Source organism: Zalophus californianus, chromosome 2 (genome assembly GCF_009762305.2).
Source record: "Zalophus californianus isolate mZalCal1 chromosome 2, mZalCal1.pri.v2, whole genome shotgun sequence".
NCBI lineage: Eukaryota > Metazoa > Chordata > Mammalia > Carnivora > Otariidae > Zalophus > Zalophus californianus.
This window is the reverse complement of record NC_045596.1, coordinates 54,592,919-54,609,426: the sequence shown is the minus strand read 5'-3', so window position 1 is coordinate 54,609,426 and position 16,508 is coordinate 54,592,919. Positions and strand designations below refer to the sequence as shown.

Genomic DNA, 16,508 nt, shown 5'->3' with positions numbered 1-16,508 from the left:
TAACAGATCAGAGCAATGCCATGCAGATACATGGAGAGTATATGTGACTGATGAGGATGGGGGAGGAAGATGTCAATCTCTATTTTGAATGAATTCTCAGGAAATCTCAAATCCACAGTTTGTCTTAACTTCTCCAAGACTATGGGCTTTTCCTCAGTTAATCTTATGAGAGTTTGTTTACTATAGCAATGTGTGCATAAGCAATATGAATATCATTGTATGCTAACGAACTCTATTTTGAGCAGGTTGTGGACAACGAACAATAACTCCTTCTGGCAACAAGATAGCAGGGGGCATGGATGCCCAGGAAGGCGAATGGCCTTGGCAAGCTAGCCTGCAACATAACAGTGTCCACCGATGTGGAGCCACTCTGATTAGTAACAGCTGGCTTGTCACTGCTGCTCACTGCTTCCTAAAGTAAGCTCTGGACCACAAAAAGCCTCAAAGCCACTCATGCACCAAAAGTCTGATACATACCTTTCAAGAATATGGCCATACAATTATGCCTCCAAATGTTTGATATTGTGAAGTATACTCTCAAAATTACTCAATGAATCAGTTTTTTTAAAAAAAGATATATTCAAGCTAGAACAGGATCTGTCAACAGTGGCACTATTATATTTGGTCCAGATGATTCTTAATTATGGAGGTGACTGTCCCGTGCATTATAGGATATTTAGCAGCATCCCTGGCCCCTACCCACCAAATGCCAGTAGCATGCCCCCCTGGACTGACAACCAAAAATGTCTCCTGTTAACACCAAATGTCTCCTGGAAGACAAATTAGTCCTCAGTTGAGACTCACTAAGCTAGACTGAATTCAATTTTACAAAGAAACTATAAATCTCAAACTGAGCACTGGTCTTCTATTTCTTTCTCATCATTATTTCATCTGATTTTATTTATTTAGTCATAAATATTTGAATTCGTCCTGCATCCTCCCATATATATTATAGTCCGATTTGCGGGCGCCTGGGTGGCTCAGTTGGTTAAGCGACTGCCTTCGGCTCAGGTCATGATCCTGGAGTCCCGGAATTGAGTCCCACATCGGGCTTTTCGCTCATCTGGGGGTCTCCTTCTCCCTCTGACCCTCTTCCCTCTCGTGCTCTCTGTCTCATTCTCTCTCTCTCAAATAAATTAATAAAATCTTTAAAAAATATTATAGTCCGATGTGAAATTATTATTTCTTTAAAGGATATATTACTGCACCAAGCGTTTTCTTTGTTTTTACCCTTTTGTCTGAGGTTTCATTTTACTAATTTCTATTGGCTTTATGTAGCACCTACTGGTTTTATTTTTAAATAAAAATCACTCTTAAACTTGAGACTTTGAAATGTTCTAACAGCACTATTTTTCACTGCTTAATATACAAACACTTGATTAACAAAAGTCAGAAATACCTTCCTATTTATAGTTTTTAACGATTACAAAAGAAGATTTAGGCTATTTCCTTAATTTCCATAAGTTTACTCTGTCCCATAATCTTACCCACTTTTTACTTAATCTTACTATCTTGTCTTGTCATATTTATCTTTCTAAATACTCTTGATACTTTCTGGACACATAAAATGAGTTCCCATGGCTTATCTTTTAAAATATATCTTATGAAGAAAAGATAAAAAATAAAATATAGCTTACTGAATTATTCAAAGTTTATTCATGTTATTGTTTTTATTTTTTTCTCTTACATATAACTTTACTTCTGTATGTTAAATGCACTACGGGTATTCAATACTTCTCTAATTGTTTTAGAACATATAAGATATTAATTCCTACAACTCTGAAATACAGGATTTTTAATCAATAAATCTATTTTCTTTAGGGCCAGGGATCCCAAAGAATGGAATGTTAGTTTTGGGCTTCTTTTAAGTAACCCACAAGCACAGCGAGGTATCAAGGATATTATAATTCATGAAAACTACCATTACCCCGCACACGATAATGACATTGCTGTTGTGCATCTGTCCTCACCAGTATTATATACAAGCAGCATCCGAAGAGCATGTCTTCCAGAAGCCACTTACACATTCCCACCCAATTCAGATGTGGTGGTCACTGGATGGGGAACATTAAAGTCTGATGGTGAGTTCCTAACCTTCCTCCACTACATGGTTTGAATTTGAGTTTTAGGAGTTAAAAAAAAAATACTCCAAATCATAACTAAACCTGAGAAATACTTTCTCTAGATCATTTTAAAGAGGATAATGTGCAATGGATTGAAAATTATCCTCAACCACATTCAGACAGAAACTACAATTTCATAGAGCTTTTACCATAATTTCCCTTAACAATGGCAGTTTTGGTAGAAATGCATTATTTGAAGAAGTAATTCATTTTCCTCCATTTTATTCATTCATTCATTCTATAAATATTTATCTTGATTACCACCTTTATTCCAAATACAGGTCTGAGTGGTTTGGATATATTAATGAATAAAATAGGTAAATATTCCTGCCCTCATAAAGCTTACATTTTTAGCAAGAAAAGACAATAACCACAAAATATAATAAATATTTGTTTTATGCAGGTAAGTACTAGACTAAACAAACAAGACTGCAGAGTATTGGGCATTTTTGTTGAGGAGAAATGAGTAACCCTATGTGACAAGGCAATGCATCCCCATGACCTTAATAATGTAAAGATTTAGTAGCTATTTCTGTTCATTAAACGCATCTGAAAGTAGAAAAAAAAATCTAAAATTAATTCTAAGATTCAGAATTACTGTAACAGCAGAAAATCTTAAAATGATTATAAAATGTATGTTTCTGGAATATGAATTTTTCATTTTATTTTCTAAGGCATACATGTAATCTACTTTGTTACTAAGAAAGGAGACAAAAGCCTAATTAAAATGTGTGTTTTACATTGATTTGGAAATTGTACATAGTGTTAGGTACTAATAAACCTAGTCAGAGATATTAATATTAACTTAGCAAAAGTTATATAATTTTCTTCCTTTAGGAACAAGTCCTAATATACTCCAAAAAGGACTAGTGAAGATTATAGATAATAAAACCTGCAACAGTGAAGAGGTATATGGTGGTGTGATCACACCTGGAATGTTGTGTGCCGGGTTCCTGGAGGGAAGTGTGGATGCCTGCCAGGTAAATCTGCCTACTCCATTTTCTTCCTTTTTTTTTTTTTTTTAAGATTTTATTTATTTATTTGACAGAGAGAGAGACAGCGAGTGAGGGAACACATGCGGAGGTGGGAGTGGGAGAGGGAGAGGCAGGCTTCCCACTGAGCAGGGAGCCCGACGAGCCCCTCAGATCCCAGGATCCTGGGATCATGACATGAGCCAAAGGCAGACGCTTAGGCACTCCATTTTTAAGATTTTTTTTTCTTGTGGCTTTTAATTCCAATTTACTTGTTCAATTTTCTCAAAAGAAAACATTTTTAGTATTTAATAAGATACTTATTAAGTTAAAATACTGAAGTGCTAAACCACTCCTACTTATATAAGAAGCTGTCAGTAGGAGTGGGGAAGAGACTAAATTTAGAATAAGCAATAAAGAAATGAATGGAATATTGGCAACTTTAGTTAGATTGGCCCTCTTTCAGTGAGAAGCACCCAACTGAATCCAACACCCAACCTAGTGATCATGGAGATTTCTTAATTGGGGGTGGTTCCAATACCCTAAATATTTTGTTTATTTAACAATGCTCCATGTAGGGTACCTGGGTGGCTAGTTGGTTAAGCGACTGCCTTCGGCTCAGGTCATGATCCTGGAGTCCCGGGATCGAGTCCCACATCGGGCTCCCTGCTCAGCAGGGAGTCTGCTTCTCCCTCTGACCCTCCTCCCTCTCGTGCTCTCTATCTCTCATTCTCTCTCTCTCAAATAAATAAATAAAATCTAAAAAAAAAATAATTCTCCATGTAGCAGGCACTGTTTTAAGCTCCTTACAAATATTAATGTATTCTAGTTATGATAATTCTGTGGTGTACGTTTGTACTATTATAAGCCCTATTTCTCAGCTGAAGAGACTGAGATAAAGAGATCAAGTAAATTGTTCAAACTCACACAGGTATTAAGTGGTAGAACTCAGACTTAAACAGAGGACATTGGGCTACACAGCCTATACTCTGAATGCTACACTAAGCTGCCTTTCCTTATGCTTAATATGCTTCAAACACCTCTGATGCTATTTATAAGCAATAGTCTCAGAGTTAACAAAAGTACTACTGCAGTTATCTAGGCAGGCAGAATTAGTGGTAAATCCAGAAAGACCCTATATTTTATTCATTACTTTTTATGGATTACGAGGGGCCAGACCCTGTGCTAGATGCAGAGGAGTTAAAAGTGAATAAAGCATTATTCCTGCACTCTAGGAATGAGAAAACATACAAATAAGTACTTGAAATACATAATTATCATCAACAATTACAGATTCCCATCTTTCCAACTGTCCCACTAACCCTATTCTTCAAAGTTATGACAACTCTAAATCCCAGTTTCTCTCGATTTTTTCTCAGTCCATCACCCCTCAGCACCATGGCTCTCTTCTAACCTCATGCAGCCTAGAGGTTTGATTATTTCCACCACTCCACTGACAGCACCCTCAGTGACTTCACTATCTTCTACTTCCCCACACCCATGCTAATAATCTCCAACCACAGAGCAACAAGACTATTTTATTGGCTCCTATATATAAGCTCCTGAGCACAACTAGAAGAAATCTTGCAGCCTTGTAAACTGGTGTCATATAATCACAGCTGGGTCCTTAACACACTATAGAATTCTTTAATGCATCCTTTATAGTCTATGTCAGCCTTTCATTGCATTATTGAAATGTGTCCCTATATGCCTTTATATTCCTTAACATATGACATTTCCTCATACTAACTAGAAAAAAGAATGAATGAAATCATGAGATCGACTTTAATTTCTTTTCTACATGATAAATTTATATTTGTACTTATCCTCACCTTCCAGGCTCAGGACAAATTTCTTCTACTCTTCAAATCTAACCTTTTGTCTGTATTCTTCATCCCCTCTCTCTCCACACAAGTATTTGAACTTTACATTAATTTGAACTTTCTTCCATATTTTCCAAACTGCCCCACTCCAATGGGGTCTTCCACATATTCTGCAAATATTATTAGGTCTCTCCCTTAATATATCCTACTCTGTCTTTCTTTTTCCCTTCTTGGTCAAATCTCTACAGAATAGTTTACTACCATTGTTCCATATTCTCGACTTATTCACTCTCTAACCCAGTGCTTGCAGACTTTTGCCCCACCAGACCAGTGAAAGTATTCTAGCCAAGATTACTAATGATGATCTAATTGCCAGGCATATATGTCCAGTGTGCCATTAGAAATAAAAACCTTGGGCTCAGGAAAGAGTTCTGGCTGTACATACGTATCTGAAAGTTATTGTCATCTGGGTGGTAAATTTATGAGTTACCAATACAATTGCTCAGATAAACTATATAAAATAAGAAGCACCTAAGTAATAGAACTCTGGTATACTTTTTTAAGGGGCTAACAGTGAGAGATGATAAAGATCAGAAAACAAAAAACAATAAGAAATTGGTGTCATGGGATTCCAGGGATCAGAGAAAAAGGGAATAGTCAATAGTGACACATGCCGAAGAGTGAGATAGATGCTGGAAAGAGTGTCAACTTCAACAATTGTTTATTGGTAAAGTTTAGAAGGTTCATCCATTCCCATCACTTTTAAGTATTGTTCAAGTGATGGTAGCATACACGTTAGAAAAGGTGGCTAAAGGCAAGAGAATACCAAAGACGACTGTGTCCAAAGAAGAGGCATTAGGACAAGGCGGAAGATAGGGGTGACCAGAGTCCATGTGTCCCCCATCCTTCTCCATTTAGGATAAAGTTGAAAATAAGATAAGAAAACAGAAATTTCAATATAAACTACTACTTCAAGCCGCTAAGCTATGAAAGGAAGATAATTAGGGCAATAGAGGAGGTCTTAAGATCCAGAAAGGCTGTCATTTTTTCAGACGGGCAAAACTGAAAAAAAAAAAAAAAAGTATATGCCTGGCAGGGAAAGACAATGCAGGAAATGAAGACATATTAGGAAAAGCAAACAAGAGAAGATTATTGATAGAACAGTGCCCTTGATCCAGAGAACAGGTGGAGGGATTAGCCTTGGAAAGAACTAAATACCTCCATTTATCTGACAATGAGTGTAAATACAGATGTGGGCTGATACAAGTAAGCTAGGAAGTCAAAAGAGACAAGGACAAGAAATGAGGAGAGGCTATCTATTATTCTCCACTTCATGAATTTGAAACTAAGTGATTAAATTTTTAAAAATTATAAAATAAGCTTTGTGTACTGTTGGTACAGCCTCTATGGAAAACAGCATGGTGGTTCCTCAAAAAATAAAAATAGATTACGATATGATCCAGCAATTCCATTTCTGGGCATATGCACAAAAGAATTGAAAGCAGGGACACAAATAGATATTTGTACATTTAACCCATAGGAGCATTATTCACAATGGCCAAAAGATGAAGCAACCCAAGTGTCCATTGATGGATAAGTGGATAAACAAAATGTTGTACATACATAAAATTGACTATCATTCATCCTTAAGAAGAAGGAAATGCTGACACATGCTTCAACATGGACGAAACTTGAAGGACACTGTGCTAAGTGAAATAAGCCAGCCACAAAAGAACAAATACTTGTATCACTCCATTCAATACTGAAATATCTAGGATTTTTCCCTTTTCTGCATCTCCCTGTCTTTATTACAGAAGAGAAAAATAAGCAGTATTCAACTTTAAAGTATAGTAATTGTATGTATCCTTTTTCTCTTTAGGGTGACTCTGGTGGACCTCTGGTTGGTGCAGATTATAAAGGCACTTGGTTCCTTGCTGGCATTGTAAGCTGGGGAGATGAATGTGCTCTCCCAAACAAGCCTGGTGTCTACACTCGAGTAACATACTATCGAGACTGGATCTTGTCCAAAACTGGTCTCTAGTGCAGAAGTTCTTTATAGATTTAAGGTTGAAAATTATACCCTTTTAAAATGTGCTTGTAATTCCCAAACCACATTTAATTTAGAATACCTTTCTTCATGCACATTTAATGTTGCAAATATAAAGATATACAATTTTAGAACTATAAAATTTTTGTATATTAGATTTTGAAAAAGGGATAGTGACAGCAATGAACCAGGATATATAATTTCCCCTATACTCCTCTCTAGACTGAAGGTAATTATAGGAACAAATACGGATTATAGTTCACTAAGGTCTTCTCTACTGATTTGTAGATCCAGGTCCCTTAGGAAATCATAGAATAGGTGTTGGCAATAAACTCCCTCCTGAGTGTACAAATAATCCCCTGGTGAATCACATGGCTGCCACAAGCTCTATATATTGGTAGGTTGTAGCCTAGTGAATTGCTGTATAGTGCCTATAAAAATTTCCAAAGAAACGCTGTCTACCTGTCTTCTTTCCATGCCATGCCAATGCTAATCTCTTCTCTATTTATGGCTTCCTCACTTTGATGACCCAAAACAGCATGTTAATCCCATGGGGTACATTGAATAGATCCCAATGCTTGTTGATCTGTTCCTAGTTCTCCTTCATATATAAGTGAGGCCAGAAGATGTTTCTCACATACACACATACAGTAGTAAAATTGTCCTCAGACACATGGGCTACATTTCACTACATAGGCTTGAACATGCTATGCAGATAACCCTGTATTACGTATCTCCAATCTCTTAAAATTCCTCAACAATATCAATTATCAGCCAGAAATAAATAATATGGAAATTTTGCTTTCCCTTCACTTTCCTTTCGCCCATACAGAAACATTCTAGCTGACGGCACAGAGGTCTATAAATGCACTGTTTAGGGCTCATGCCAACTTTCCACCTAAACAGATCAGTTGGCTTTTATCATGGATATTACCTCATGGTCATACTTTCCCAGACTGCAGTCCAGCCCTTCTCTTTTTCATCACTGACATTCCTACAGCTACCACTAATAGCTTTCATTATGATATAAATTTTGTCCATGGACCCCAAAAATAATGACGTTAATAATAGTAGCTAACATTTATAGACCACTTACTATGTTCCAGGCACACTTGACATGCATTATTACACTGAGCCTTCACAATGACCTTCTGAGGATGGTTCCCTTGCAAACTTAATTTTTTGTTGTTGTTGGTCAGCCTATTCATTTATTTTTTTATTTTATTATGTTATGTTAATCACCATACATTATATCATTAGTTTTTGATGTAGTGTTCCATGTTTCATTGTTTGTGCATAACACCCAGTGCTCCACGCAGAACGTGCCCTCTTTTATACTCATCACCAGGCTAACCCATTCCCCCACGCCCCTCCCCTCTAGAACCCTCAGTTTGTTTCTCAGAGTCCATAGTCTCTCATGGTTCGTCTCCCCCTCCGATTTCTCCCCCTTCGTTTTTTCCTTCCTGGTATCTTCTTTTTTTTTAACATATAATGTATTATTTGTTTCAGAGGTACAGGTCTGTGATTCAACAGTCTTACACAATTCACAGTGCTCACCATAGCACATACCCTCCCCAATGTCTATCACCCAGCCACACCATCCCTCCCACCCCCCACCACTCCAGCAACCCTCAGTTTGTTTCCTGAGATTAAGAATTCCTCACATCAGTGAGATCATATGGTACATGTCTTTCTCTGATTGACTTATTTTGCTCAGCATAATACCCTCCAGTTCCATCCCCATCATTGCAAATGGCAAGATTTCATTCCTTTTGACGGTTGCATAATATTCCATTGTATATATATGCCATGTCTTCTTTATCCATTCATCTGTCGATGGACATCTTGGCTCTTTCCACAGTTTGGCTATTGTGGACATTGCTGCTATAAACATTGGAGTGCACATACCCCTTCGGATCATTACATTTGTATCTTTGGGGTAAATACCCAGTAGTGCAATTGCTGGGTCATACAGTAACTCTATTTTCAACTTTTTTGAGGAACCTCCATACTGTTTTCCAGAGTGGCTGCACCAGCTTGCATTCCCACCAAAAGTGTAGGAGGGTTCTCCTTTCTCCACATCCCCACCAACATCTGTCATTTCCTAACTTGTTAGTTTTAGCCATTCTGACTGGGGCAAACTTAATTTTATAGATAAGGAAACTGAGATAGAGAGAAGTGAAGCCCAGAGTTTATAATTGGCTGAGCTGGGACTCAAAATCCAAGGACTGGATTCCAGAACCCACACTTTAAACAACTATGCTCCGTTATGTGATATGGTTATAACTAAGGATCTACCTAGTGTAGTATTCTAAAATGTAATATTTGTCATAGACTGTATAGATGAATTAATACAATAGCTTTATTATCTGATGGATTTTTTAAATATTTTGACATATATCAAGCTATACATTTATAAGAATTAATATTCATACTTTTTAATTTTTTAGAAATTAAATATTTACAAAAAACTATATGGATATTGGTCAGGATTCATTGTTGGTCACAAGTGAGAGAAACCCATTTAACACTAGCTTAAGTGAAAAGAAAACATTTTCAATTCATTTACTAAAAATCTAGGGATCTACGTGTGGCAGAGCTGAAGCTAGTTCTAGGGGCCCAAGTAATGTCTTGACCTCTAGCCCCATCTTAACTTTTCCCTCCTCTGTCTTCATTCATGGCCAGTGCTACCTACTGAGGTGGTAAAGATCTGCTCCTTGCCTCTAGGATTAGGTTTTCTTTAGTGCAAAGCTAACAGTTCCACAGATATACAGCCCTCCTGCCCTCTGGCTCCAGTAAAAAAAAAAAAAAAAAAAAAATTCTGAGGATGCCTATGATGGACCCAGCTTAGATCAGTGTATCCTTCTTGGTGGAGGTTGGGCAGGGGGAGATTTGATCAACAGCCCTCAGAGCAGGGACGGGCATTTCAAAAAAAAAAATGCTAGCAGACAAAAAGTAATGGTCATCTATTACCCAGTGCAAAATGTGCTATCCTCTAAATCAATACAGTATTATTCTAAATTACATTACCTCACAACAGATTCTATATTTTCATGTGTTTATTATCTTAACTACAGATTTTGCATAAAGCACTATCATGCTATGCATATTTTGGTATCTTAGAAAAAAAGCAAGATGATTTAAGTCACCAGTACTCTTCTTTACCTACCTTTTTCGTGTTTAGAAAGTGCATAATATTTCTGTGGGGGGGAAATGTACAAATACTTTTTATTTTGGAAAATAATTTGACATGAAAACAGGTATGCTAAGTAAACACATTTAAGAAATCTGCCACTTCCAAATAGGGTCAGTTTAAGTGAATTGACCTGCATAATGGTACACTGTGTGATGATAGACTTCCTTTCCCTCCTCTCTACAAGAGAGACTGAACAATAGGGAAACCAGTTAGAATGGTGCCTGCCCACTGGGGCAACAATGTTGTTAACTCCTGGGTCTCTCCAGAGTCAGGCATTCCTGCTCTAAAACAGTATCCGGCAAGAGTTAATGATGAGACATTGAGATAATAGTGAAAACTCATTACACTGAATATAAATAAATAAGTTATTACCAAGTTTATTAAATAGGTAAGTTAAATATTATACAACAACACTACAAGTAAGTACTGTATGTTGAAGTCCACTTTCTCTGTCAATTCCTCCTTGCTGCTAAGTAGTAATATTTTAATTAATTTATAAGGTTCACTTCCCAGTTGGTTTCTTCTTTTGCCTGTTTAAACTCCATGCCTTTGTGTCTGCTACCATCTGAATTATCTGGCATTTCTTTCAGCATCTTTCTGATTGTTTACACTCAGCTATGGCTTATACACTCCTTTATCAGGTAATTCAATATATGGTAAAACCAGTTTTATTAGAATTTCCTACCCTTACCACAGATTAGTATTTTCACTTTGAACTCTGAGTCTTCTCATTTTTACTCAGACTGCTACTTTTCAGCAATCTCTTGCTAAGCATACTATCCATGTTTATGCCACTGGAAGATGCATGTAGCATTGTTCAGGCTCTTCCTGCCATAATTTAACTTCCTTCAGAAGATCTTATAGGTTAAGTGCAAAAAAGCTGACTTCCTCAATGATTTTCATCAAGACTTTTCACCAAGTAAACAATACAAAACAAAAGCAAAAACCTTGGTAGATAGTTTATTCTTTCTTCATTTTCAAGGATCCTCTTGATAAAAAAGAAAGAGAGAGCCATATGACATATATATTCAAGTACTAGAAAAAATAGTCTTGTCATATTTTCTTTTAACCCCTCACTATGTGGGGGTTTTAATATAAATTCACATTAATTCTTTTTCTAAGAGGAAAATTTTTTTTTTAAGATTTTATTTATTTATTCATGAGAGACAGAGAGAGAGAGAGGTAGACTCCCGGCAGAGCAGGGAGCCCGATGTGGGACTCGATCCCAGAGCCCTGGGATCATGACCTGAGCCAAAGGCAGACGCTTAACTGACTGAGCAACTCAGGCATCCCATAAGAGGAAAATTCTTATTCATATAGTTCATTATAATTCATATAGTTGAAATGACATTTCTTAAAATTTTTTTGCATTAAAAAATGTAAAACCGTATTATAGACTCTCAGTCTATAATTTCAACACCTAGAACTCTGATACACAGAAAAAATTGTTAAATAAAATAATCAAAGAATGAATGAATGGGTATATCTTGGAAACTAGCTCCTATGACTGGATTAAATAAGGCATAGCCAACAAATGAAAATACAACATTTTAATGAATAGAAATCTGTGCATAATAAAAGAAAATAACAGAAAATGATTTTGAAGTTGACAGAGAACTTAAAAACCATGTCAGGAATTTTACAGGTAATAGCTGAGACCCCAAGGCCTGAGATTCACACAAGAAAATGGGGATCACTTGATTCCCAATGTTGTGCTCTTTCTTCTCTATTATATTCATTATGAAAATGTAGGTTAAATTCCATTACAGAGAATGCTATTGCCCTCAAACGCTGATTTCCTAGAATGTTTTTTGAATAGATTTTCTAGTGTAAGGGACATTATTGTTGCTCCACTCAGATCCCTCTAACAGACACGGACACTCCTCCATCCATTGTTGAGCTACTCTTTCTGAGAAATGCCCTGTTTATGGGAGCCACCACCCAAATGGGCCTGAGAAGTGATACCTCTCCCCACCTAACAGGTGGGCCTCAGCCAATGGGTAACGATGCAGGAGTACAAAAACTCAGACCCCTACCCAAATGGTGGGCAAACCATGGTGCCATTTACACTGCAGTGCTCCATGTGGGATTGCGCTAAGGCTGGAGTCCAGCCAAAGCCGCATTTGCCTGGCTTCTTCCTCTGCCCTATTTTGCTTTCCTCACTCTCTTACAGGCTTCCCCTTGGAGCACTTCCTCAAACCATCTGCAGCTCTGATTCTAGGGAACTCAGCCTAATACATTGGTTGATTTCATTTTCAGATTAATTAGTTAGGGAAAGCTGTATTTTTCCTAAAATACATGAATGTGTTTTTTTAATACAATAAATCCACATAGTAAACCCAACTGAATCTTTATTGTTTCAGAATATCTTGCCTAAAGCTCATCATTACAAGCATGATATTTCCTTGTATTGTACTTTTAAGGTTAGATGCAGGTGGCTTAAGCATCTAAACGTAACTATACTGATTTTTGGACATGGTCTGTGTTTAACTGAACCCCTGTTATCACTTTGCTTTCTTTTTTATTCATCTTATTTTCACAGAAGTATAATGCAAAAACATTTCCATAGTAACTAACCATATCCTGGTTTGTAGAAATCCAGTTAATCAAGTTTTGCTATTCAAGGACTTTTAAGAGATTTTTATTTGTTCCTATGGGTGCTTTGATGATCTAGTTAAAAAATCCCATATAACAAATAATACTATATCACAGATATAGACCCCTATCTAGGAAATTACTCTTTATAATAAAAGCCTTGAATATATATATATCTGCATTATAGACCAGGGAAAATAAATTGGAGAAGGGTTATTTACAAGCTTCCTATTATTACTCTTACCTTCAAAAAGTAATACTAATAAGTTTCAAAATTACACATTCTAGCAAAATAATCACAAAAACATTCCAGATAAAAGACAGTAAAATCATCTATTGGAGTAAAAATCCTTTTCGAAGACCTTGTTAAATAAGTACAGCATGTCTGGGTATCAATTCTCTTTCAACCTTAAGTCCTAATGATTTAAAAACATAATATTGATTTTTATAAAAATCAATTTTTAAAAACTCTGTTTTATTAAAAATTATCATAAAAGAATTAATGTTATTGTCATTAACTCCAAAAGGAATAGATTATGTCTTATGGAGCAGGAAAGATTGCTGAGTGGTTTTTGTGAAGTGGCAAAGCATAGGGTTAAGAGCCAACTTACCTGGATTCACACACTGGTTCTACCACCTAATTTGCTGTGTGAAGTTAGGTAGCTTCCCTGACATTTCTATGCTTCAGTTTCCCCATTTATAGACTCAGAATAATAATAGTATTTACCTCAAAAGGTAGTTATAAGGATTAAATGACTAACTACCTACAAAGCACTTAGGATAATTCTTGGCACATAATAACTTCTATATTGGTATTTGTTAAGTAAAATCTTTATTTAAAAGGTTAACATACTTGAAGAATGGGGATAACCATTTATTTCATATTACCTCCTCCTGTTAAAGAAATATAAGTTAGAAAAACAGGGAAAAATACTAAAATGAGAATTGTTTAAGTCAGTGTATTCTTATTCTGGTGGAATATTCTGTGTAGATTTGTGATACCTTATTCCCATTATTTTATTAAGTAGGAATTAGGAAATAGTTCAATTTTATAAACAAAGAGAAATTTCCTATGCTCTCTCTAGAAGTAGCATAAGTAGTAAAATAAATTTTAAAAGCATTTCTTCACTTTTTTCCCAGAAAAAATACTACATATTTAAATATTTGTGACATTAGATACTGATTATTTCTAAGCTAACTTCAGTGGCACTCAAAACTGCCATGGGGTTCCTGGGTGGCTCAGTTGTTAAGCGTCTGCCTTCGGCTCAGGTCATGATCCCAGAGTCCTGGGATCGAGCCCCACATTGGGCTTCCTGCTCTGCGGGAAGCCTGCTTCTCCCTCTCCCACTCCCCCTGCTTGTGTTCCCTCTCTCGCTGTCTCTCTCTCTGTCAAATAAATAAATAAAATCTTTAAAAAAAAAAGTACTTCTGCCATGTTGTTATACCTCACTCTGATATAGAATGGAATTAAATGTTGGAAATTATTTAATTTCTGCTACCAAAAATATTAAACCTTAACATACTAGACAGTATAGGGCACATAACAGAATTTAAAGGAAGCAATAGTGATGATTTTTTATAAATGCCTACTGAAAGGAGCATCAGGGAATTATAAAAGGAAATAAACCACTCTTAGAAACATCAGAGCCTTTATAGAAACATTTTTAAAAGAAAAAGAAGGACTTTGAATGAAATAATAGTGAGTATGTTATAGAGGAATTAACATGAGCCCAGTCTTTTAATTAATTTTATGGAAGCCCAGTCTTACTGAAACTTAATTTGAAAAAAAATGGATAATGCCAATAACCACATATACTTTTTACACTATATTTTTAAATTTAATTTATGTTATTAATACATTTGCATCACAAATTCTTAAAATTATTGGAGATGTAGCTTTCAAATGTCCAAAGCTGAAAAAGATGACATTAAGATGTGTTGTATTTTAGGGCACCTGGGTGGCTCAGTCATTAAGTGTCTGCCTTCGGCTCAGGTCATGACCCCAGGGTCCTGGGATCGAGCCCCGCATCGGGCTCCCTGCTCTGCGGGGAGCCTGCTTCTCCCTCTCCCACTCCCCCTGCTTTTATTCCCTCTCTTGCTGTGTCTCTCTCTGTCAAATAAATAAATAAAATCTTTAAAAAAAAAGATGTGTTGTATTTTAGAATTGAATTACTTTATGAAATAGAAATGCTAAATGTGTCAACAGAAAACTATCAACAAAAGAATAAAATTAAAATTATGCCATTTTCAATAACCAGCAGCCCACATGAAGTTTAGATGCATAAAAATATCTCCACATAATATAATTATTAAATGTCTGGAAATATCAGATATAATGAACTTTGTCTAGCCTTTCTTCAGTAACTACAAGTACAGTGCCTAAGACATAATGTTCAATAAATGTTGGATTAACTGAATTATTGAAATAAAAATGATCACCCTTGCTTTATTAGCTCATATTTAGTTACATATTATTAATTATAATTAAAACAAAAAAGATTACTATTTTCAGTATTTAGTGAATATATTAATTTTGACAAATAAACGTGATCATTATACTTCTGCTTTTTCATTCACTTCATAATATTGATGATTTATATTTTTTTAATCTGATCTCTAATATCTTATGTAAATTTTCAACTATAATATCCTATCATTTACCTCTGACACAGCTATACTGAAATGAGAACTATAATAATGTCTCATGGCATGATTCTCCAAACAAGATACACTCTCAGAAAATGAAAGTGAATCTTCCCTTTTAAATGCTATGTGTAATTTAACATGGCTTAGAAAAAATTGAATAGCTTTTAGAATTTGTTCCTCATTTCCATGGCAATTTCATGGAAACACTTCCTCATAATTAATAGTCCACATTCCTTCCTCAAATCCTTCCGATTAAACTGGAATGAAAATTCTCCCCTTTTTACTCACCTCATAGTTGTCACAGACACTATCATTCTTGGTTAAATGAAGTTATGTCATGTTTTGGAAAACAGGGAAAAAATATATATTCCTCTTCTCTGATAGTGTGCTGCTTCTATCTTTTCTTCCTGCTAGAAGCAAAATGTTCTACCAGATACTTTTCATTAATATACTTCTCTTTTATTTTTTATTATTATTATGTTATATTAATCACCACACATTAGTTTTTGATGTAGTGTTCCATGATTCATTGTTTGCACATAACACCCAGTGCTCCATGCAGAACGTACCCTCTTTAATACCCATCACCAGGCTAACCCATCCCCCCACCCCCCTCCCCTCTAGAACCCTCAGTTTGTTTTTCAGAGTCCATAGTCTCTCTTGGTTCAACTCCCCCTCTGAATACCCCCCTTCATTCTTCCCCTCCCGCTATCTTCTTCCTTTTTTTTTTTTTTAACATATAACATGCAGAAGAATATACTTCTCTTTTAAAAGATACCCAAAGGATACAAACGTTGTGATCCGAAGGGGCACCTGCACCCCAACGTTTATAGCAGCAATGTCCACAATAACCAAATTATGGAAAGAGATCAGATATCCATCAATGGATGAATGGAAAAGAAGAAGTGGTGTATATATATATATATATATATATATATATATATATATACATATATATATATATACAATAGAATATAAGGCAGCCATCAAAAATGATGAAATCTCACCATTTACAACAACATGGATGGAACTAGAGGGTATCATGCTAAGTGAAATAAGTCTATCAGAAAAAGACAATTATTATATGGTTTTACTCAGATGTGGAAT

At 35.8% G+C, this 16,508-nt stretch overlaps 1 protein-coding gene across 1 annotated transcript in view; it reads left to right on the top strand.

Moving 5' to 3' along the window:
- Nucleotides 1–6,958, top strand: part of LOC113925577 (transmembrane protease serine 11C-like) — a 59,789-nt gene extending 52,831 nt beyond the window's left edge. The window contains exons 7-10 of the mRNA XM_027600112.1: nucleotides 246–417; nucleotides 1,822–2,081; nucleotides 2,961–3,103; nucleotides 6,797–6,958. Coding sequence (XP_027455913.1) covers nucleotides 246–417; nucleotides 1,822–2,081; nucleotides 2,961–3,103; nucleotides 6,797–6,958 — 737 coding nt within the window. The remainder of the gene's footprint in view (nucleotides 1–245; nucleotides 418–1,821; nucleotides 2,082–2,960; nucleotides 3,104–6,796) is intronic.
- The last annotated feature ends 9,550 nt before the right edge of the window (nucleotides 6,959–16,508 follow it).